Source organism: Chlamydotis macqueenii, chromosome 2 (genome assembly GCF_036417535.1).
Source record: "Chlamydotis macqueenii isolate bChlMac1 chromosome 2, bChlMac1.mat, whole genome shotgun sequence".
NCBI classification, from domain to species: Eukaryota; Metazoa; Chordata; class Aves; order Otidiformes; family Otididae; genus Chlamydotis; species Chlamydotis macqueenii.
The window spans coordinates 122221575-122243779 of record NC_141557.1 but is presented as its reverse complement, the minus strand read 5'-3'; the positions used below and the strand labels follow the sequence as shown (position 1 = coordinate 122243779).

The 22205-nt window shown below is 43.4% G+C and overlaps 2 protein-coding genes across 3 annotated transcripts in view; one reads left to right on the top strand and one right to left on the bottom strand.

Moving 5' to 3' along the window:
* The window catches only part of XKR4 (XK related 4), a 227810-nt gene extending 210423 nt beyond the window's left edge, over positions 1-17387 (bottom strand). The window contains exon 1 of the mRNA XM_086742339.1: positions 16570-17387. Within this exon, the coding sequence (XP_086598465.1) occupies positions 16570-17387 (818 nt within the window). The remainder of the gene's footprint in view (positions 1-16569) is intronic.
* The window catches only part of LOC104474368 (DGAT1/2-independent enzyme synthesizing storage lipids), a 688180-nt gene that overhangs the window by 280481 nt on the left and 385494 nt on the right, over positions 1-22205 (top strand). The window lies entirely within an intron of this gene.

Here is a 22205-nt window from a genome sequence, read left to right as displayed (position 1 = left end):
ATGTAATTCACCATTTCTTTCAGTATTCTGGAATGGAAATTATTAATTCCCTTTGATTTTACAAAGATAAACTCATTTACTGTTGCTTTCACTGCAGCTGTAGTTATTTCTATTTTAATACCATCATGTACATTATCTGTCTTCCCTTTGCCACCATGCGAACATAATCATCTTTACTGAAAAATGAGGGAAAGCACCGAGCCATATCTAGATTATCTTAATATCGACTGTTACAAGATAGCAGTTCTCTTTCTTCATTTTTCTGTCCCTATTACATAGCTGAAGAGTGTTTTGCTGTTTGTTGTTTCTTCTGTAAAGCCCAGCTCAGCTTGGCTTTGGAAATTCTCACTTTATCTCCAAACCTCCCGACTTCTGAGACTTAATGCTGATCAAACAACTGGGAAGCAAGGGGTGCAAGGTGGGGAGGTGTCTCTTGCATATTCCTAATGGTGCTGCACACATACACTTTATTTTAGAATCACACCCTATAATTTTTCCTTTTTTTTTTTTTTTGATGTTCTGATTCCTGGCAGTGTTAGGATGATTAATTTCTAATAAATTTAGAATTTGTTTATACATTTATGTCTGCAAGTTTCTCCTACTAGCCATTTCCCTCAGTTATGAAATTTTGCTTCTCAAGAAACATAAAAGGAAAATATCTGTGATCACTCTGTGGAAGGTTATTTGGTGTTGTCAGTGTTCCGTAGTGTCCTCATTGCTTACTGAGAAATTCTAAAAATTCCAAAACATCCCCATAAAAACCAGAACATCGTAATACATCTTATTGACACATTAGCTACTTGATGAAGACGGTCAGCTACCAAATGAAAACATCTATGATGATTACTAACAGGCTGTGTTCACTGACATTCATTTAAGTAGTTAAAATCCCCCATGATTATAACATTTCCAGAGATTTCTGTAACATCTACCCTTCCCTTCTCACAATCCATTCCAGAAGCCCAGTGCTAGCCTGGGGAAATCACCTTTGCAGACCTTAAAAAAAATTATTTTTTAACACATATAACCGATACTAATACATCATTAATACTCAGCAGTATACCAGCAGGTTTCTAGTTGGAGTTCTCTTTCCTCAGTAGCATATAGCATTCAAGCCCCTACTTCCAGTCAGGAATTCACCCGATTCAAGTTCTGCACAGATGCTCCTACTTCTTCCCTTTCAGGACATGGTTCAGTGGACATGGTGGTGTTAGGTTCATGGTTGGAGTTGATGATCTTAGAGGTCTTTTCCAGCCTTAAAGATTCTATGATTCCATGATTTTCTTGCACAGGTTTTTGGCAGGTCTGTATCCATGTAACAGCTTTTCCTTAGGGACAACGCTCAGCCACTGAACAGATCAAGGACAATCCTAGCAGCAACATATCATCAACACTTTACTTTCTCAGCAGCTTAGAGTTTTCTTGGCTAACCAAAGTACTATTAACATTTCTATATCCACTGTTCTATCCTCATTTTCCTCATTTTACTCCTCTTGCCCTAATTATATATATATATTAAAGGTATAGGGGATATATGAGTTTCCTCCAGTTTTCTCATTTCTCAGTTTAAAGTCCTTCTTCCAGATGTGTCAGCATCAATTTACGGCTAATTTCTCAGTGAGAGAAGAAGAATGCATCTTTAGACATCTCTTTCATCCAGCTGCACAGTAACGGTTGGTGCTTCAAACCACATCCCTTGTAGCGTTATGAGTTATCTGCTGATCACCGCTGCTCCATCATGCGTTCACTCTCTTATCCCTTGGGACCATAAAGGAAATCTCTGAACATCTTAAAGACATTTTAAATCAAAGCAGAAACACATCTAGCACTGACCTAATGTTCCTTGCTTCTGTATGCACGCCATATGATCAGCAGACTGCTTCCGAAATGAAAATCTCTGGCACAGTCCTGTTGAAAAACCAGGTTAACTGGAAGTTAAATAACAAGGCCAGCTTTACAACCACAGTAATTAACCAAATCTTGTGGCACTACATTTCCTCAAGTAAGCATGTATTTATACGAAAAGGGGATGGCTCCCCTTGAACCCTTCCTAGATCTATTCAGATTATACTGGCACCTTGGAGAAAGAATTACTCGGCTACAGCCTTCTCTGCAGGCAAACAGGTTGTGAGAGAAGCCCTGGCTATCTTTTTCCTTTATCAGCCACATGAACTGGAGAATGCTATAGAAGTACAGAGGGCAACTGTTTATTTCCCAGGAACCCAGAAAAACATGTTACTCCTCAGTCTCAATCTGCTCTTTTCCTGGAGTAGTACAGCCCTGGGCTGCATCTTATCACCAAGACAATTACATTTCCCTGTGTATGATTTCATTCTGTATCTTGGGATAAACACTGTTATGGTTAGAAGGCTTCCTAACGATAGGCTTGCTAAGATAAGACCCTAGAGGACACAAAGGACAAATGCATGAAGTTATGCATTGCACTTATCATCTCTTGATGATAGGCATCCCTTGCTTTCCATGCAAATGCACTTCCATGGATGCAAATCACCAGAGATAAGTTGCTATGGTTTAATTGATTATAGCCATAATCCTTCATGGGACTGCTTATTCTCATTCAGTGTTCAGACTAACTTTGTTTGTGTAGAGCCAAAACAGAAGAAAGTTTACGCCACATTTGTGATGCACCAAGCACAGACCAGTGTGCATACAGCTAAGCTACTCTACCAAAAGTGATGTAGTGAAAGAGAAGTCCTCACCTCGGTTCAGGTGTGACAGATCTGTGGCCTTGTTCTGGTAGCACACAATCACTATGCCACAGAAGTAATCCCAGCTCTGTGTTTTCCTGCCACTCGGGCAGGAGCATTAGAGTGAGAAGGAATTTGTCTGTTTTTAACCATAACTATTTAAGACAGAAAGAAATGCAAACCTTCCCAGCACAACAGCAGCTAACACTTTATGGTGTAGGGTGTTGGCCTACTAGTGTCCAAAGAAGAAAATAAATAAATAAAGGAGACTGTTTTAAAAAGCAAAGGAGAGAAAACTTCCAGAAAGCAGGCTGTCCTCAGCAGATGGATCCCATGGGTCAGACAGCTCAGGAAGGGTAGGCACAGCCTTTCACCCACAGGATAGAGCACAGGTAACCCATCTACTGAAACTGTGCTTCAAACTAATAGTTCAACAAGCTCAAAAAAAAGAGAAAAAAAGAAACACGATTGTGAGATGCTAGTTAACAAAGGAAAGAGAAAACATTCACTTGCTCTAGAAGCAACAATTTGGATTCAGAACACAAGCAGGCAAACTCTGATTTAGCATGTAATTAAGAAATCCTTTCTGAATTATGCAACTTTCGTTCACTTCTTTAGAAGACATGAGAACACTGCAATCACTTGCCAAGTTTGATCCCAACATGCCATGGGGCAAATGGAGACCCTAAACTGTCATGTTCTATTTAAATAATATGTAGGCTAAAGTAAGTGCGATTGCTTGGTATATTATATTACTACTAGTGTGTTGATATTTCCTCATGAACAATCTATGGCTCTGAATTATTTATTGAGGAGGAAGTGGCTTTTGAAGTGAACATTACTGCTCTCTCAGAGCTAATGCTTGAATATGATAAAAATAGCTGCCAAAAGAAAAAGGAAATTAAAAAGATACTTCCATGATTGATAGCTCCCAGATTTTACCTGACTCCTTCATACATTTCTTCTCTTTGTGAAGTCTATACACTAAAATGATGTTCACCTAAAAAAATAATGACGTGGGACAGCCTGCGTCAGGAAATTGCTTGCAACATATCACAGCTACATACATTCAGTGATGGCAATCAATAGGACTCCTAGACTCTTCCCATGGTTTTCTGCCTCCTTGCCTCTAGAATCCAACACTGCTCACAGAAATTCAGCTTCAAGGGAGCCACAGAGCAGCCTTCCTCTGGCATCACAGAATCAAAGAGCTCTGGGTTATAGTGGAGATGAAGGACACTTAACTGATCATGGAGTGATAGTAGGAACAGGGAGAAGGACTCAATTCTCCCACTGGTCCTTCAAGTTCTCAGACACATTTTTCAAACACTGCCCCCTCAGCAGGAGTCTTCACAGGTTTTTGAGGACAGGGAAGCGAAAACACAGTTAAAGTAGTGGCAGACTCCCACATAATGAGATAAATCCAGTGTAACACATTCTGCATTATGACCAAATTAGAATTTATTTGGTCAAAGAGGTTTTCTCACAATGAAGTGTACTTTGAGTGACAGCTGCAATATTTAAATCTCCCAAAATTAGTTGAAATTAACATAAATAATACTACTGTCTTCCTTTCTCCTTCCCCACAACTATTAAGGTTGCTATTTATGAAGAATTCTCCAAAGAATTATTTATGGCATGCTATTAGAAGACATATTTCTGTCATATTTCTATTGTTTATTTATTTGCAAATAGTTTATATAGACTAGACATGGATCAAATCTTTCCGTAAATTTTCTGTGAACAGATTTCAATGCTAAGTTTCTTCTTGTTTGAAGGTTATTCCTCAATTTTCAAGGTGTCGAAGTTAATTTCTTTAATAACCAATCCTTTGTGTCTACTAATTAGAAATATCCAAAACAATTTGCTATTTAAAACTTATGTCATTGCTTCTGATCCTTGATTGGATGAGTAATGAAATTAAGTAAGACCCATATGAATTGTGACTATTACTACTGAATATGTAATTAAGGTTTTGATTAATATTCTGGCACTCAGGCTTAAAATACACCTTCCATAAGTATTTGCACTAATAAAGCTCAAGCTCAAAAAAATCAGTACAAGTCATTAATACAGTCAAACTGAATTCATAAGTGAACTTCAAAAGACTACTTGTAAGGTTTTTTATGACGACGGTTATGAACAGTGTCCTTTTAAGTTGGACTCCTATATTAGTGCTAGCTGTCACATAGAGCTACTGGCCATCTTTCCTCCTTAGATGGTGGTTATAAAATTAAAAATCAGGGAGATAGGTTTTGCTGAGGTATTGAAAACATTCTGTGTTTAATACAAGTTGGTAATTTAAACCCCAATTGTTTCAAAGCTCAATGAATCATTTTATGGAAATTTAAAATCCTTTAAGACATAGCACTATATTAAAAAAAATGAAATATTATAGTTTTTCTTGTAATGCACTTCTATTTCTTACTTAGAGTATCCATTAGGAACATTTTTTATGTCATTACTGAAATATACTTAATTCAGCTGACAGTCAACATTTCTCAACATGTTTCAAAATTGGATGTTCCTATCCAATGCTTTCTGTGCTTAAAGAAAGTCATAGAATCATAGAATCATAGAATCATAGAATGGTTAGGGTTGGAAGGGACCTTCAAAGGTCATCTAGTCCAACCCCCCTGCAAGGAGCAGGGACATCCCTGATATTTAATAACTAGAAAGTTATGGATGTATCATTTCATTTTTTGTTATAGAAACCTCTCATTTGTTAAACATCACAAATAACGTTGATAACAACTTATTATATGAATTCTGCAGCAGTAGGATATCTCACAAGTCTAGTATCTGTCCCATTAAAAAATGCTAGCCCAGCAGAAAAGTTCTGGCTCTTATCACAGAAGGGGCTGACTCCCTTGTGAGAATCCATACACTGTGTAATGAAGAGATGGGCAGTGTAGGAATAGCTAGATTCAAGGAGAAGGACTGAGTTCACCTCTGGAATTGACTTTGAGATGAGTTAGGAAAGGCATCTGCTCAAAAACACCTCTTTATTTTGAACACACTCTTAAACTACAAGTTTAAGTCATTACCTGTACTACAGCAGTATCCCAAAACCTCCACAGAACATCAGCCTCCTGCTGTGCTAGGAAGTTTTCAAAGGAATGGAAAGAAATCCTTCTCCCAAACAAATTACCACCTTACCAACACACGTGAGGCTGGAAACTGTTAATATATTTCACTGGAAGGGGAAAGGAGATACAAAGATTAAAGATGTTCTGTGGACTACCTCAGGCAAGTCCCACATGAAGAACATCCCATGGCCCAAATCACAGGTTGGTCATGAGACAGTATTCTTCCACTAGAGGTGTTCCAATTTTACACTGAGTTTAAAACTCCCACAAACTCACAAAACAATCCCAAATTTTCAAGTTCTCAGTCTACCTGACAGCACCTGAGTAACAGGACCTACCTGGCAAGGGAACAGGTCCATTTCAACTAAAGCCTTTTCAGCTCCTGGCCTTTTATGCTCTGCTTATCCAAAACCACCTGTAGGCTCTACAAAGGGCTGAGCCAGTCTCTTCAGAGACAAACTTAGTGACTGATGGTGGGGTGACTTGTTTTGAACACTTTGTTAGTTTTCTCAGCAGCCCTCTTGATCTAATTCAGCCATGCAGGCAACACACCCAATAATTAATTAATTCTCTAAGTCAAGTGGATCATCAGTGGAGTAGCTCTACCACAGAAGTGACACCAACGGAATGAAGACAGGTTATAGAAAAACATAAAACCGTAAAATTTTAAATTTTAGGTACAGGAAAAATAATGAATGGCATACTTAAGTATCAAACAGCACTTAGTTCAGTAAGGTAATTTTCAGACTCTGTTATCATGAGTTCTTAATTAACCTGTGCGGTAAAAATTCCTAACAAATGGTTGTTGACTGTAAATGCAATGCCTCCTTCTGACACATGCATTAATGCACTATTGTAAAAGTTCAAAGTTCTTATTATTGAGCTGTCTCAGCCACATTAATTATCCTCTGCACTGTATTTGGCTTCACTTGGGTAAATCTTCTTTAATTGCCCAGTCTTTACTTACAGAACATCTTTGTTTAATATACTATGAACTCTGTTTACATTTATGCTTTTTCCAATAATTCTGTGTTGAATGTAGTTTCCACCATTACTCCTGGAAATGTTCTACACTCAGTTCATTTGTCTGCTCTCAGCCACACACATCACCGCTTTTGAAGCTGAGACGTCCAGTGCTTGGAAGCTTTGGGCTGAAGTTGATTCCATCATCTCCACTATGTTTTTAAAAATTCCCAACCCTTGTTGGCCAGGCCATTTTTCTTACATTGCATGTTGAATCCAGTTTACAAAGCAAACTAACAGTTAAGGAAAACAGCTCAAGAGAGGAGGTGATGAGTTTAAAGCAGTAAAAGTGGGTAGGTGAAGGAAACAGGGTGAAGGACAGAACTTTTTAAGCTGTGTAGCATATTATGGGCATAATAAGCATAAACCCTTGAGGAAATAAATCCTTAAAATGCTAAAAATTTTGCTTTAATGTCCCAATGTTGTCCATTACGGAGAGATGTTCAGGTTTGCAACATGTTTAACTTAAAACATGTTTTGACAAGCACATTGAAATGATAATTTGTTTTGAATTGTTTCCACCTAGATAATTTTCCACCTGAGTATCTTAAAATATTTTACAAAAATCAAGCTTCATAACATCCACATAGCAGCTAGACTACAAACACATACTAAATAACTAAAGGACAACATTTTCAGAAGTATGCACTGCTTTTGACTGTCCAAGTTGAGTGATTTTAAATCTCTTTCCCCTTTTAAGAAAAAAAAACTAAAATGGTAATAAACCCCATTCCAATGACAGTAAAAAGACGATGTAGTTCTTCATTTCTGAAATTCAGACAGGTAAAAAAAGGCAACCAAAATTATGCATACTGAAAACTTGGACTCCACTTGCTGCAGAGCTTGTGGTCAGTTGGGAGACAAGAAATTAGGACATGAAGATAAAGATTTCCTGGGGTTCTATTTCAGCCACAAAACTGTGCTGCTTATGTTGATAAAAATCCACTACAAAAATGTTGTCAGGCAATCAACTCAGAACAAGAACCAGGAACTCAAGTGTTTTTTAAATTTCTGTCTAATTTATTTTTGCACAAGACAGCTGAGGAAAAAGGTGAAACAGCTAGTGAGTGACACATCAAAAACATACTTCCTCTTTCTTTTTTCCTAAGGTTGACTACATATGACAGAGAAATGTCGATAAAAAGTGAATAAACTGATCCTTCAGCCAATTCAGATCATCTAGAGCCACTTCCATAAGATAAGCAGGCATTTCCATGTAGATATGTATTCGCGTCCTCTTTGTGGTTACACTATACAGGAAGGATGAATGTTCGTAAACAGAAATACAGGTGGTGTACTTTTAGGATAAGAGAGAGAGAAGGTTAAAAAGTGGGCAACAAAATTTAATTAAGCAGTAAAAAAGAAAGGCAGGGAAATCTGTACTTGGTCCCATTTGAGCGTTGCAAGAGTGTTCCTCTCTGGCCTTGCAAAAATTACATTTCTGTCAGCATGATGACATAGCTCCAGCAGGAAGGACAGTAAGTGTCCCCATCCAGTCTTGCCTCAGCCTCAGTGCAGAAAAGACTCTGGGAGACAGGGTCTGAGCCCTCAGAGCTGGAAAGTGCAGTGGACTCAGATCTCCTAAAACCCGCTCAAATTCTCTAACCACAATATTTTCAGGTCTATATGCCTAAAGAACACCTAAATTCTGCTTTGTGAAGAGGAGCCCTATTTTAGATCTGGCTTACAGAAAGACTTCCATATAAAGTGAGCATATAAAGATTAGGGTTGAAGAAAAATAAGAAGAGACACACCACCACCCCTACCCCTCTTTAAGATAAAAAAAGACTACACATTTATAATGACAAAGTTTATCACTCCACAGTAGCCACTATTAAACTGTGAAAGTATCAGCTTAGTGGCATTTTATTGTTTTCTATGCATGTATAGATCCCTCTAGAGAGAACTGAAGTCTAGTGCTTGATATTACAAGGCTTGATATTACTTTCCCTGGATCTGCTGGAACTAATCTACCGATCCTATGCACCACACTTGGAAAAACACTGCTCAAAGAATTTGGCAGGATCCTATAATAGGTCAGATGTTGACATGAAAACATCCCATTAAAGTGAGTAATGCTGAAAACTGTGGCACCACTAACCTTCATTCTTAAGGGCAGAAATCATTCTGATATATAGCAGCTGATAGAGATAAGGAAAACTCTTCTTCCATCTGTGGGTTAATTCACTTTTTATTCATGCTAAAACATCTGCATCTTGCTCTGAAGCAGCTGGTACTGGTCCTTGGTACATTACTCTCGCCTAAGTCACACCTTCCCATTTTAGGAGAACAAGAAGTTACTTTCGTTGTCACATCATTGGTTGCCAAACTTCCTTTGAAAACACCCCACAAAACAGTCTCGCTCCATTTGCTCCAGCTCCTGGTATCAAACCATTTGTAACTGATAGCCTCAACCACCCACACTGATTATCCCTGCCAATCAAAAAGATTTAGATGGCTCACTGTACAAATCTTATGCCGAACAGTACAGGCACGTTGTCAAAGGAAAAGCAGTGGAAATAATAACATAGTGTAGCAATTATTTTATCTTGGGGAAAAAAAATACATTATTACCCATTTCAGCCATTCAGGGAGGGAAACAGAAAGAGAGGGAGAGTGATAAGAAACCACTTCAGCAATCAGAGACCATAGAGAGATGGTAATTCTGGTAAAATCTCTTGAAAAAATATATATCCAAGACCTATTATTTTTTAATTTTAAAATTTACAAAAAGCTACTTAAGAGTACTCCCTCCCCTATAAACCGATGTCAAACTGATACTACACATTTGTATTTATCATCATTCACATGGCCACTCACTGCAATCTGAGTTTATCTAACATTTTCTGTGTGTATCCAACATTTTCACTGCGAGTTTGCCCAGACATACAACTCTCCTTTTCTCCTGCCTTCTTCTCCAGTCTCTAAAGCAGTCACTTAGAAAATTACTCAAATAATCTCTCTTTGGTCAGCAGCTGAAGGGAAATAAACTGAAGGTTTAGATACACAGTGTACAAGGATTAACTGGTATTCCTGTACCTTTTCATAACCTGCTTCCTTTTCTATGTTCCCTCCATTCTCCCTCATGTTCTCTTTTATATCACCCTTATTTTTCATTTTGAAAATCAAACAAATCAAACCAGTTCTTTTCATAGCCCGTTGGCCACTTCCACTCCTGTATGTCTACTGGACACAACGTACACAACTGGCAGTTGTGCTAAAATGGACACAAATGGCACCACTTGGTTTAACATACTTTAGAAACCACAAATGTCTACTGTACCTTGAAATTCAAGCAAAAGAGCTATTGATTTTGTCTGTGCCTGATAAATTCCTCCCAAACAACCTGTTTACTGAAACTGTAAGTCACTGTTGTGATTAATCTGTTGTGTATTAAAAGCCACTTAATTAACAGAGAGATGGCAGAACAAGCTAATACTGTTGTAAGTGACATAGGAATTTATTTCATTTTAATTTTACTAGAACTTCTGTGTCTTTGTAGCCAAGTCAGTCCTTATGGACAAATATCAAGGACTAAGCCAGCTGACAGGGAGTGTACTCTTCTGGACAAGGCAAACTCTGATGTAAATAACTTGATGATACAGAGCAGGATAACTGAAGCTATAGATCATGCTGTGATGTCACACTTTCTCGCTTTTTCTGGACATGCAAACTGACCTTTCAGCACTAAATACTTTCCCTGATGTAAACAAATAACAGAAATTTTAACCAAAAAGCCTCATCTGGTTGCAAGAACCTTCTGCAAGACGACAACATCTAGAAACAAATATCATGTGAAACTTTTCTTTGAATTCATGCTGTATGCATATAGTCATTCCCACATGGCATTGGGGAACTCTGGAATAATAGCTATACATGGTGACATGAAATCCTCTGAAACACAAACCTTTAAACTCTCATAGATTTTCCACTGTTTTGGAAAAAGTCGAATAGAAATTCTTCCCATTTATAAGTTTCTAGAAAGCATTCTGTGTATAATATATTATCTCTCCTACTAAGCCAGTTGAGCAATCAGAAATTTTAGTGCTTAAGCAGTACTTTCAAAATCTGAAAACTTACGTAACTGATAAATATTCTCTACAGAGAGAAACCTTGTTAATTATTAAAGTACAGTATCTTTCTTCTAAAGTACATCAGCATCTTTTACATGAAGCTTGGGTTATTAGAATAAACTGAATACCAAATCTGATCTGTATGCAGACTTGTAAGAGATTTTTAAGAACATAGTAAAGATTCACTTTTGTGTTTCAAAAAAAAAAAGTATGAAAGACACAGCCTTCATCTGCATATAACTGTCTTCAGAAAAAAAAAAAAAAGAAGAAGAAAAAAAATTGAATATTTATTCTGCTGAATGTACTAGCAAAAGTTTAAACGTGTTTAAGTCACCTATAGGATGGGCTGCCCCTTCTAATTCTGCTTTCTGAGGGGAAAAAAATGAAAACTTTAATTCCTGGTTCTGACAGTCTATCACCTTTCCTGAGTCCTAAAGACACAGCAAGCAAAATAGTTAGCCAGTAGGACTTTAACTCGAGCACTGCAGTAACTCAATAAAAGAAATGTGGTATTGCTGAGTGGTAGCATTGCGCTACACTAAGAGACAGATGGGGAGGACATGCAATAATCTTGTCTAGGAAACGACTATGACTCATAAATTTGGACTCAATATGACAAATTATCTGACAGATTTCAAAACAGTGAGGAAAAACTGGTGTCAGATTGAGATATTATCACATCTCAGTGTGAAGTCCAATGGCAGCTGGAATTATTGACCACCTAACTACACTGAACTCCTACACTACTGCTGAACAAAAGTGTCAAAACTACTATGTAGAGCAAAACTGTGAAAACAAATGAACCTATTTAAGGATGGAGTTGAGCTGATTTAAAGACTGCTGACTTCAACCACCTTGCTCACAGCTCCAGCTTAGGGGCCCAGTCGTGCTTAACAGTGAGCACCCGAGGAAGTCGTAAGGACTTCTCATACGCAGTGCAGATGCCATTTCTCTCTTTTTTTTTTTTTTTTTTTTTTTTGGAAATTGCAAGAGCATCAACTCATTGCAGAGGTGAAGCTATGAATGCAGGCAATGATATTTCTTTGCTGGATCCAGCATCACCTCTACAGTCCTGCTCTAACTATTTTTTTCCAAGTAAGAACCAGAAATAAGAAGGAAGATAACGATTACTTAGCATTATGCATAAACAGATATAGCTAAATCATAGCATCACTTCTCAGTGAACCAGGCCCACTTTGGAAAAGACACCCGCCCTGGGCAAGTGCTACCTGGAAGAGCCAGCGATTAACCCAGCATCTCCTCCTCCTTCTCTAGGTGGGTTCCCACACAGCTAGCAAATCTCAGCCAAAACCCCTCACTCTGGTGAGAGAGATACACTTAATCATCCCACTATCATCTCAGCTACCCAGAAATAATTTTAAAGGGTAATTTCCAGTCCTCGCCTTTCCAATGATTCACCCTTCCTCTGGCCTTTTTGGCTACAGCAACTTGACAGTTCCCTTTTGGGCACTTTGACTGCAGCCTTTCCGACAAAATGACAGCCGCCATGGGAACCTCCAAGCGCTCCAAGCACCAAGGCAGCCGGCTCACATCACTCGCCCTTGAGGTACAGCAGTTGTCCTGGGGAGTGACTCCTTGCTTTCCAGACACCACAAAATGGGCACTACCAAGTCCTCCAGTCTCCTCCTCTTGACCACCCAGTGTCCCACAACCCATGCTCCCCCCAAGGCTGGCTCCCAGGACCCCTTTACCCAGCTTTGGCAGCATGGCTCTCTGGGTCCTGCCAGCCCAGAGGAATCTCATCCGGAGAAAAAGTTTTCAAGGAAACGAATCAGCTCCAGAGATGCCAAGCGAACACTATTATCTCTTACATCTAGTCACCAAGTCCTGCTATCCTCTGCGAAATCTGAAAGCCAGGGCTAAGCCTGGCAAGCTTAGAGAATCAAAGGGATGCTCAAGGGCAGTGACTTCAGACACTTTCATGCCAGACTCAAAGTGCAATAGTGCATCTGATTCCTATGGGCCCATGTATATCTACTACAAATTACCTTTCAGTGAGATACAAAGACCCCATGCATTACATCCTCCTGGTCCTCCCCAGAGTCTGCTATGAAAAAGCCGTGTCTCTCACAGCACCTACCTGGGAGAACAGGGCTCCAGAGCGTGGTATGTATTGGTAAAGAATAGAACACACTGGAAGGACGGATAAGGAAATGGATCTGTACTTATCTCCGAAGGCAGAATCTCATCAGTGATCATATTTTAATATGAAATTAGCTGCCAACAAAGGCCCAGTATCTGCACTCAGCTGTGGCAAGCAACTCCTCAAAGACTTCGCTGGAATTTTAACTGAGGGACAGTGTTATCAGAAAGTCTATGAACACCCAGCCCCCTGAAAAAGAAATATTTATATGCTTATTCTTCAAAATGGAAGAATTCAGTCTTCTAAGATTTGTGAGGAAAAAAAATATACCAATTTCAAAAGGAAAAAAAGATGCATTTTTATTCAGAAATGATTGGCAGCTTAGTTGCTCCTGCAGCTCCCCTTCTTTACACTCTAAGAAAAAAAAATCATTTTAGTAATTTTAGATTGCCTATTTCCAGCATTGTTCCATGCCACATTAAAGACCTCATTCATTTCCCATTAGCATGCTTTAGTTAAAATTAACACATAATCATTTTCAATGATGTGGCTTTCAATATATTTGTAAACAAAAAATATTTTTGAATGTAAGACAAGGAAAAGCTTTGCAATTGTTAAAAATCACCCTGACAGAACTAATCACTAAACCCACATTTTTAAACTTTTTTTTTTTAATCGAAGAACACTTGGGATTGCCAGTCATACTCCTAGTTCCTCAGGATGGTTTCCTTAAATAAGCAATTGACACAATTCCATCCGAACCTTTGGCAGTGTGACAAATACAGGGAAACTGAAGACCTCAAGAATCAATTAAACACTTTAAGAGGAAGCAGAGGACAGCGAACGCCAAATGAAAGCAGAACGAGCAGCAGGCTCAGTAAATTGAGAACCACGCACAAGCAAACCTCTCTTCCCGTACCCTGGTATCCTTATCTGTAGGCAAAACTACCAAACATCAAAACCTCAGTTCTCATACCGAGGGCTCTTTGTTGACACAGAAATGACAGAAATACTACCAGAATATTTGCTTGTGCAAGATTCAATACCATAAGTAACAGCCAACATAAATATAGCTATAGGAGAGCTTTAACCAGGGCCAAGAGAAAAAGAGAAGGGAAAACTGACACAGAGATAGATACACAGAACAAAGGGTAACACAGGTTTTGTCAGCTGTGGGGATGGCGCCCCCAGCATGTGTGCACTTGTGGTGGGAACACAGCCGGCATGGTCTGTTCCACTGCATCAAAGGAGGACTTTGTCACCAAACACGTGCAACTGGAAAACACTTCAGATCGCCCTCCAGCCTAAATGCTCAGGAGCTGTTTGCTCCGGCCAGCGCAGGTGTTACACTGCAGAGCAGAAGTTTTGGACTACAAAGTGTGAGTGCTTCATTTTCCAGAAAACCATAATTATTTTCCACAGATCGTGTCAGTTCTGACTCTGTGCTTATGTACAGAGTTTCTCAGGGGTTGATGTGACCTCTCCTTTTTGGTGCTGATTCTTAGTTTTAGAGGACTCCAAAGGCTCTCTCTTACGAGGAATATACCTACAGAATTAAAATTAAGTCACTTTAATCAGTTATGAAGTGCTGATAAGCCAGACTGCATACAACTGACCATATAATTTGTACATTTGTGGAAAATTGAAAATAAATACTATGAAGTTACTGACAGACAAACAATTCTATGTCTCTGTTTCACTGGGAAAAAAAAAAAAAAAAAACACTGCAGGCTAAAACATAAATAATGTCCTAACACTCCTCACCAATTTAATATTCTGGTTGTCTTACACTACTGCACATAAAACATGAAGAAAAGCTACATATGATCAGAAGAGGCTCAGCTAGCTTTAAATATAGAGGACTAGGTGCTCTTGCAAGGAGCAAATTTATTTTAAAAGAGGTTGTGCTTCATCAAACAGCAAGCAGCTGGAGAGCTCTAAATCTCAGCTGCGACACCTGACAGAAGTGCCGTACAATATCCGATCGCACCCTGCTCCACCCAAAGCCCTGCTCTTTGTGCTTTCCAATACAGAGTCATGATGCTGGACTTCGTAAAAAAAACTCTCTTCAGTGTCACTCAGCAGGATACACGCCGTTTGTCTTCTTTATAGATGAGTATCAACGTGAATTTCTATGTACAATTTGAGCTGTTGTAGCTACTCTTCTGTCTCTGCAGGATCAGGACTGAGTATTACACCAAGTCATCTCATTCAGAAAATCCTACGTTTAACTTGCATTCAGCCGTGGAGATAGAGCATGCAGGAACATACAAACATACAAGATCCAGAACAAAGCATCGCTTTTTGTTCAAAATCCTGCTTCCCTCTCAAGTCGTGTCATAGTTAATATCAAGCACACCTGTAACTTGGAGTTAGTTCCACAAGTTTAGAAAACCGTATTTGTTAAAATAAGCCAAAGAATCTGTAAAGTGAAAGACACTTAGTTATGGCATCCCAAGATCTTCAGTCTATTATCTAGCAACACTTGGACTCCTGGGTGCTTAAAGGCCAGGAGTAGAACCCAGCTGTACTGAGTACGGCACTAATACTGCACAGAGGACAGTCGCTGTCTGGAACAGTGGAACAAACTTAAAACACCTGAGTTGGAAGCTTGGAGTAACTCTAAGCTCGTTCTCTCTAATGAAATAATTGTGCAAAATTAGTGTTTCCAGAACAGACACATGAGAGAATTCCTTGCCATTCACCAGACAAGAAACCCCAAAATAATTTTCAGCTGTTGCTTTAGTGCGCTGCCCCACTGGGTGACCTTCTTCAACACAGCGTCTATCCGCCAGGATTTTATGTGGAAATTTTAACTCCTTATACACTACGTATGCTGAACTCTGCGCTTTTCAGGCAGCAATAAATGTATTTGCAGGGCATTCAGCCTCCATATAAATCTTTCCTGGAAATGCTCTTAAAATAAAGGAAAACACTACTTTTGCAAACTATGATGTCATCTCCCTTTTCAGGAAGTGCTTTCCACAACCTACTTCAGCGCATCCCCTCTGTAATGTACATTATGTCGCTTGCGGACGTTTTTGAGAGCAGCTACTCAAAAGTTTGATTTAGGAGACATTCCTTCACTAACCAAACACATAGAAAACGCACACGCATTGCAAGGAGCAGACTGCAGGCAGTGTATCTACGTATAAATATCAAAACACAGCAACGCGGTGGGGTGGGGGTCGAAACACAGCAACGGGGTGCACGGAGGCGTTATTAACAGTTACTGGAAAGAAACTCTTGGCTGTCCGTGAAGTTGCCTGCCGGCCACGCATGAGGCGGCCGGGAGACGCACACCGTCGGCATATTCCCCTCTTACCCGGCCTGTTCCCTTTTCTCACTCAGCCCCTCGCACAGGTTTCCCTGGAAGTCTGGGGAGCGCCCCGGTGTGCGGGCGTCGGCCGGGCGCTTCCCGGGGCGGCGGCCGCCCCCGTGGCACCGGGCGCTCGGGGGTCCCCTCGACGGGGCGGGTCACCCCGCGCCCCCCTCACGGCCCGGGGCGCGCTGTCCCCAGTGGGGAGGGGAGACCCCCCGTCCCCCCGCGCCGCCGCCGCCCGGCTCCTCACCTCCAGACCTGCCCGAGCTGCAGGATGTGAACGAGCGACTGCAGGAGCCAGACGCAGAAAGCGCAAGAAGCCGACCGGCCGCCGCGGGGACCGGCGGTTCCGCCGTTGCTGCCGCTGCTGTTGGTGGCGTTGCTCTTGCTGGCGGTGGACGCCTGCCGCTGCGGCGTGCAGGGGCGAGGGGCGTCGATGTCGGCGGCAGCCGAGCCGCTGCTCACCAGCAGTTTGCTCTCGGCGGCGGGGCACGGGCCGCCCGCGGCGGCGGCGGCGGCGGCGCTGTCCTCGGTGGTGAAGTCGTGCGCGAACCAGCGGAAGCTGAAGACCTGGACGGAGAGGGAGCCCAGCAGCACGAAGAAGAGGGTGAGCCCGAACCACCAGCGCTGGCCCCGCAGGTAGTAGTCGACCGCCAGCCAGATGTCGGTGCCCACGTCCGCGAAGTAGACGGCCAGGGCGGCCAGGATCCAGAGGCAGTCCCACAGCGAGTAGCGCCGCTGCTCCCTGCCCAGCCGCAGGCACAAGGAGGACGAGCCCCCGCCCGAGCCCCGCGAGCCCCCGCCGCCGCCGTCTCCTCCTCCTCCGCTGCCGCCGCAGCAGCAGCAGCGGCAGCAGCGGGAGCCGCCGCCCGAGCCGTCCCCGCCGCCGCTGCAGCACCCGCCGCCGGGCGCCTCGTCGTCGTCGCTGCCGCCGCCCGGCCCGGGGCCGGCGGGCAGCCCCGGAGCCAGTGCCTGCACGGAGCCCGAGTGCTCGGAGTTCTGCAGCGGCGTGAACGCCACCTCGCCGCCCTTCTTCATCTTCCGTCGCCCGTCCGACTTCGCGGCCATGATGCCTCCCTCAGCCCCGCCGGAGAGCAAGCGGGAGCAGCGAGCGCTCCTTTATCCCGCGCCTCCCCCTGCTCCTCCTCCTCCGCCTCCTGCCTCCCGCCCTCCGCCGCAGCCGCGGCGGACCCGCCGCTCCCCGCGTCCCCGCTCCGCGCCGGGCTGCGCGCCCGCGGGCGGCTCCTCCGCGGCGGCCGCGCCCCGCAGCGCCGCCTGCCTGCGGGGAGCCTCGCTCAGCCCGCCCGCCCTGCCGCCTCCTCCGCCGGGGACGGCAGTACCGGGGCCGCCGCCGCGCTCCGCCCGAGCCGGGAGCAGGCAGGGCAGCGCTGCCCGGAGCAGCGCATCCCGCCCCCCGCCCGCCTCCGCCCGCACCCGCCGCCGCCACCACCCAGCTGACTGACGCCGGGAAAGAGGATGACCTCATCCCTCTTCCCTCGCTGCCGCCGCCCCCCGCCCGGCACCGGCACCGGCACTGGCGCAGGGGCGGGGAAGGGGGCGCTCGGCCGCCGGGAGGGAAGGGCCCGGCGCGGCCCCGGGGGTGCGGGAGAGGCGGAGCGGGGCCGGGGGGGAGGGCAGCTCTGCGGAGCGAGGGAGAGGCTCGGCGGGGTGTGGCCGGCGCCCCCCGGGGCCGGGGCTGCGGGAGGGGTGCGGCGCTGCCTCAGGCTCTGCTGCTCCCCCCCCCTCCTCCGGTGTCCCCGGCGCCGCTTGGGGTGAGTCTGCCCCGCCGGAGGGGTCGGGAGGGAGTGGGAAGTGGAGAGACGCGGGTGAATGCGGGCGGGGTCGTCCCCACAGGCAGGGACCCTCGGAGCGGGAGGAACCCCGCCGTGGTGCCGCCGGCGATGCTCAGCCTTAACGCCCGGCGCGCAGAGCGGGAGCCGTCGGCCCGCACCCGCGTAGTCCCGCTGACCGCGGCTCCCCCGTCTGCCCCGCAAATTCGGACACCTCCCGGCCCGGAGGAAACGCTGCCGTAGTTCCCTCAACTTTGTGCAACGCGACCGAGCGGTGCGGTTCTCGCATTGCGCCGTGACTCACGCTCTCTCCGAGGCGTTTGGGGGAAGGTGAGGACACAGCGTTTTACTCCGCCACCCGGAGAAATCGCATTTTAGGCATCAAATTCACCGGGCGAACTCACGATGCCTCTCACTCCCCCGCCCCTTTCCCCGCACCTCCGGCTGCCCCCGCAGCGCGGCCGCTCCTCCCCCGGGTGTTTCGGTGGCGGGGGTGGCCCCGCCTGCGGTTTTCAACGCGAGCGGCCGGGGCCGAGGGGAGCCCGTCGGGGGACGCAGGTGTAGGGTGGCTCCCCAGTCCCCGAGGGCCACCAGCCTTCGGCCCGCGGAGCCACCTGCGGGTTACTCGGCGCGGGAAGTCCAGTTGCCGGGCTCGGGATGCGGGCGGGGGGGCTGATCGTTTGCCCCTCACCCTTGGCCCTTTTGCCCCCTCTGTCCTCTGGCATCCGTGTACGGGATGAGCAACTGATTGACTTTTTTTTTTTTTTTTTTTTTTTACACCTCTGGAATGTTTTATAAGCGTGCCCTCTCCCTCCTTAAAATAGAGCAGGGAGAGAGTTCAGCCGCGGTGCTGGAGTATCTTCATAGGAATGCCCGCGAGGCTGTGATAGGGCACTGTTACGTTAAGATATGTGACTAAATATAGCCCCTTCAACTTCATTAATTAAAGAGAAGTCACGTGGACAGCTGAAAAATCTGCCTTCTAACTCGTAAATGTACGTGGTAAGTATAAAGTTGCCTTTTGGAAATTAGCTTTTCCTGATATACACCCCAGATTTCAAGAAAAGACTGCAGCATGCATTACTGTGTTATTCAGAGAGTGCTGAGCACACAAAAACCAAACTTTGACAGCGCACATAAAACTAATTCGGCTTGTTATGTTGCATGATGTCACATGTTATAGGAGTCTTTAATTACATCTTCACGTAATGGTTCTTAAATAATACGCGTTTGCTCTGCAGTGGTATAGCTGTACTTCCATTTCCTTTGTAACCCCACATTAATTTTGTTCTCATTACAATCCATACGATCTTTATTGCCTTGGACTTTTAATGCAAATTGCTTCTTTCTCAAGGTATCTTTTAATAATTCGGTCAGCACCTATATATAATACAATATATTCGCTTAAGATTACCTTGGCAGCGGAGAGGGTGCTTAATAATGAAGCTAATTTAGCTGCAAGTTGGTGGTTTATAGGTATATATCAACAAGTTTCCAGTGTTATTCTATTTATAGTTACATATTTAATAGAACAGTTTAGTGTGCACTTTAAGTTACTTTAATTGAGTCTGTTTGACATATACAGGTCTAGAAGATGCTGCAAATTTATAATGGAGATTATAGTGTGATATACGAGTGGCGACAGGGGAACAACTCCGCTCCTGGAGCCGAAATCCTAGCCTACACTACTTGGGCTGAGGGTGGGGTAAGAGAGTAACTCGAAGCTGTCAGATTCAGGATGGAGGGAATAAAATGGAGATCAAGGTCCAATGTACTAAAAGGGCAGAAGGTACCTCTGCGTAATGCAGTAGATATTTAAGAACATAAATGGTGTCAGTCTAGCTGTACATCATCTTCAGAGGCCACGGTAGCCTGCTTAAGGCTACTCCGCTGCTAGCCAGCATGGAGGAGGTAGCTGCTGGGGCCAAGTGTCCCCTGCCTCGTCCCCTCCCTGCCCCAGATGTGGGACAGATTTTCTGGTATATTTACCCACAGCCATGTCACTCAGGGGCAGAACTTGACCAAAGGGATTGATCCATAGCCGAGGAAGACTCCAGTTGACCACAGCGGGCTTTAGGTCAGTCCTGTAAATCTGAAATATGTTCCATTTGCCAGGCATTTTGTTGTGATAAGGAGAGTTTTACACTTTATTCTCTGTATTTTTCCATCTCCTCTCCTCTCCGAACCTCTCCTCTTCTCTCCGAACCTCTCCTCTCCAAACCTCTCTGAACCTCTCCTCTTTTATTTTTTGTTTCTTTCATTCAGTTGGTTTAGTTTTCTCTTCTTGGATTCAGCTACTGTTGCATTTATGAGGGGAATAATATTCTTTCCCACTGATTTTCATGTTAACAATAGCTGTCTGTTAAATGAAGGCAGTGCAGTAGATGAACATTTAAACTTAAATGAAATTTAAGGCTGTTTGATACTTCCAGGGAAATGTCCTCTGTTTTCTTTTCTCACTTAGAAGATAACAAATGGAAAGGATCCCAAATAATATGTAAATGCTGAAGAAATTGCTTCCAAGAAACAGAACCAAATTTCCTCTTTGTTGCACTGGCATAGCTTCTACGGAGCTGTATCGGGGCCAGGAGGGTTTGTATACATACGGTGTACAAACCAGCGTGCATTCAGCCAGCATTGTTGTTACTAAACCTCAGAAATTATTAATTATAAATTATAATTGAAGGGCGAAAATGTGATCACAGACATCAATACATATTTCATAAACTGAGTACAGACATTAATTTCTCATGTAAAGCTACTTTTTTTTTTCTCTGAAGGAGTTTTTATTCTTGGCTTCCTTTTTCTCCACCTTTCTTGAAAGAAAACATTTTTCTGGGTATCACAAGTGGTACTTTTGCTTCAGTTTGAATTACAACTGCTCTTTCCTTTTTCCCCCCTTACAATATCAAATCACCTTTTTGTACTTTAGAAATACTTTTTTTTTTTCTTTCTTGTTTTAATTGTCACCTCAAGCCTAGATGTCCAGGAAACACGCTTCTGGGTTCCAGTTCTCTTTTCTCTAAAGTGTTTTTTAATTCTTCAGGTTCCTAACTATGATCTTTTTTTCCCAGTTTTCTTTAGCTATATAGTATAGATGGCCCTATCAAAATACTACACTCAAGCTCTTGCTTGTTGTTCTCTAATTTTGCCATTAGAATATCATTATACTCTCCAGGTTTAATCGATTTTTGCATGCGTTCATTCCAAGCTATTCCCAAATCTATTTTCTTTTGTTTGGCAATACTTTTGACAATTGCCATTTAGTGTTTAATATTTCTGCATTTTCTTCTAGCTCAGAGTAACCGAAGCATTAGAATGAGTTCATTGTACCTGGATTTGATACGCTATGGCAGTATTTTGGCACAAAAGCCTGCCTTTCTTAGCGTACTTGCTCCTTGAGGGAGCAGTCCTGCATCATGAGGAGCTGTGCAGAGCGCTGCTGTCCTGGCAGGACGGGCCCGTCCCTCCTGCCGAGCAGAGCTCCTGAGCAGCTCCCTTAGAAATAAATCAAGCCCTAAGCCACCAGGAGTTCTCTGGTGACTTCTTCCAGAAGATCTGGTGACTCTGCTAGCAGATTTCCTTCCTTTTCTCCTTCCTTCCCCTGTCTTTTCTAACTACCTTATGATACGTGTTTTATTTCTCTCCCAAAGGCACCCAGTGTCTTTTCCTGCACTGCCCTTCTCTCTGTCTTGATGTGTATGACGTAAAGCTGACGTGACCTGATAGAGAATCTGATGAACACCTATTTTCTCATTCACTCTGACATAGTCTCACTACTGTTTCTTCCATACATCTGACTTCCACTAGTTTTCCGTGTTAAAACAGTGCCCTCAGGCATACATGCATGTGCAATCCATTTCTTTAGAAGCAGCAAGTGAGAATTATTTTACAAAATGTTCAGAAGTTTTATACGTTTTCAGTAAATTGATGTTTAAGCTACACACACAGGTGTCAGCTGAAGCTGTACTATAAGCTGTATGTTTAATATTTGCAGACTAAAGTACTTGATTGCCTTTTTGCCCAAATAGCTTCCTCCTCAACAGGCACATGCCAGTGTATGCTCTGATAACTCAGATGCTTCATTGTAAAGGGA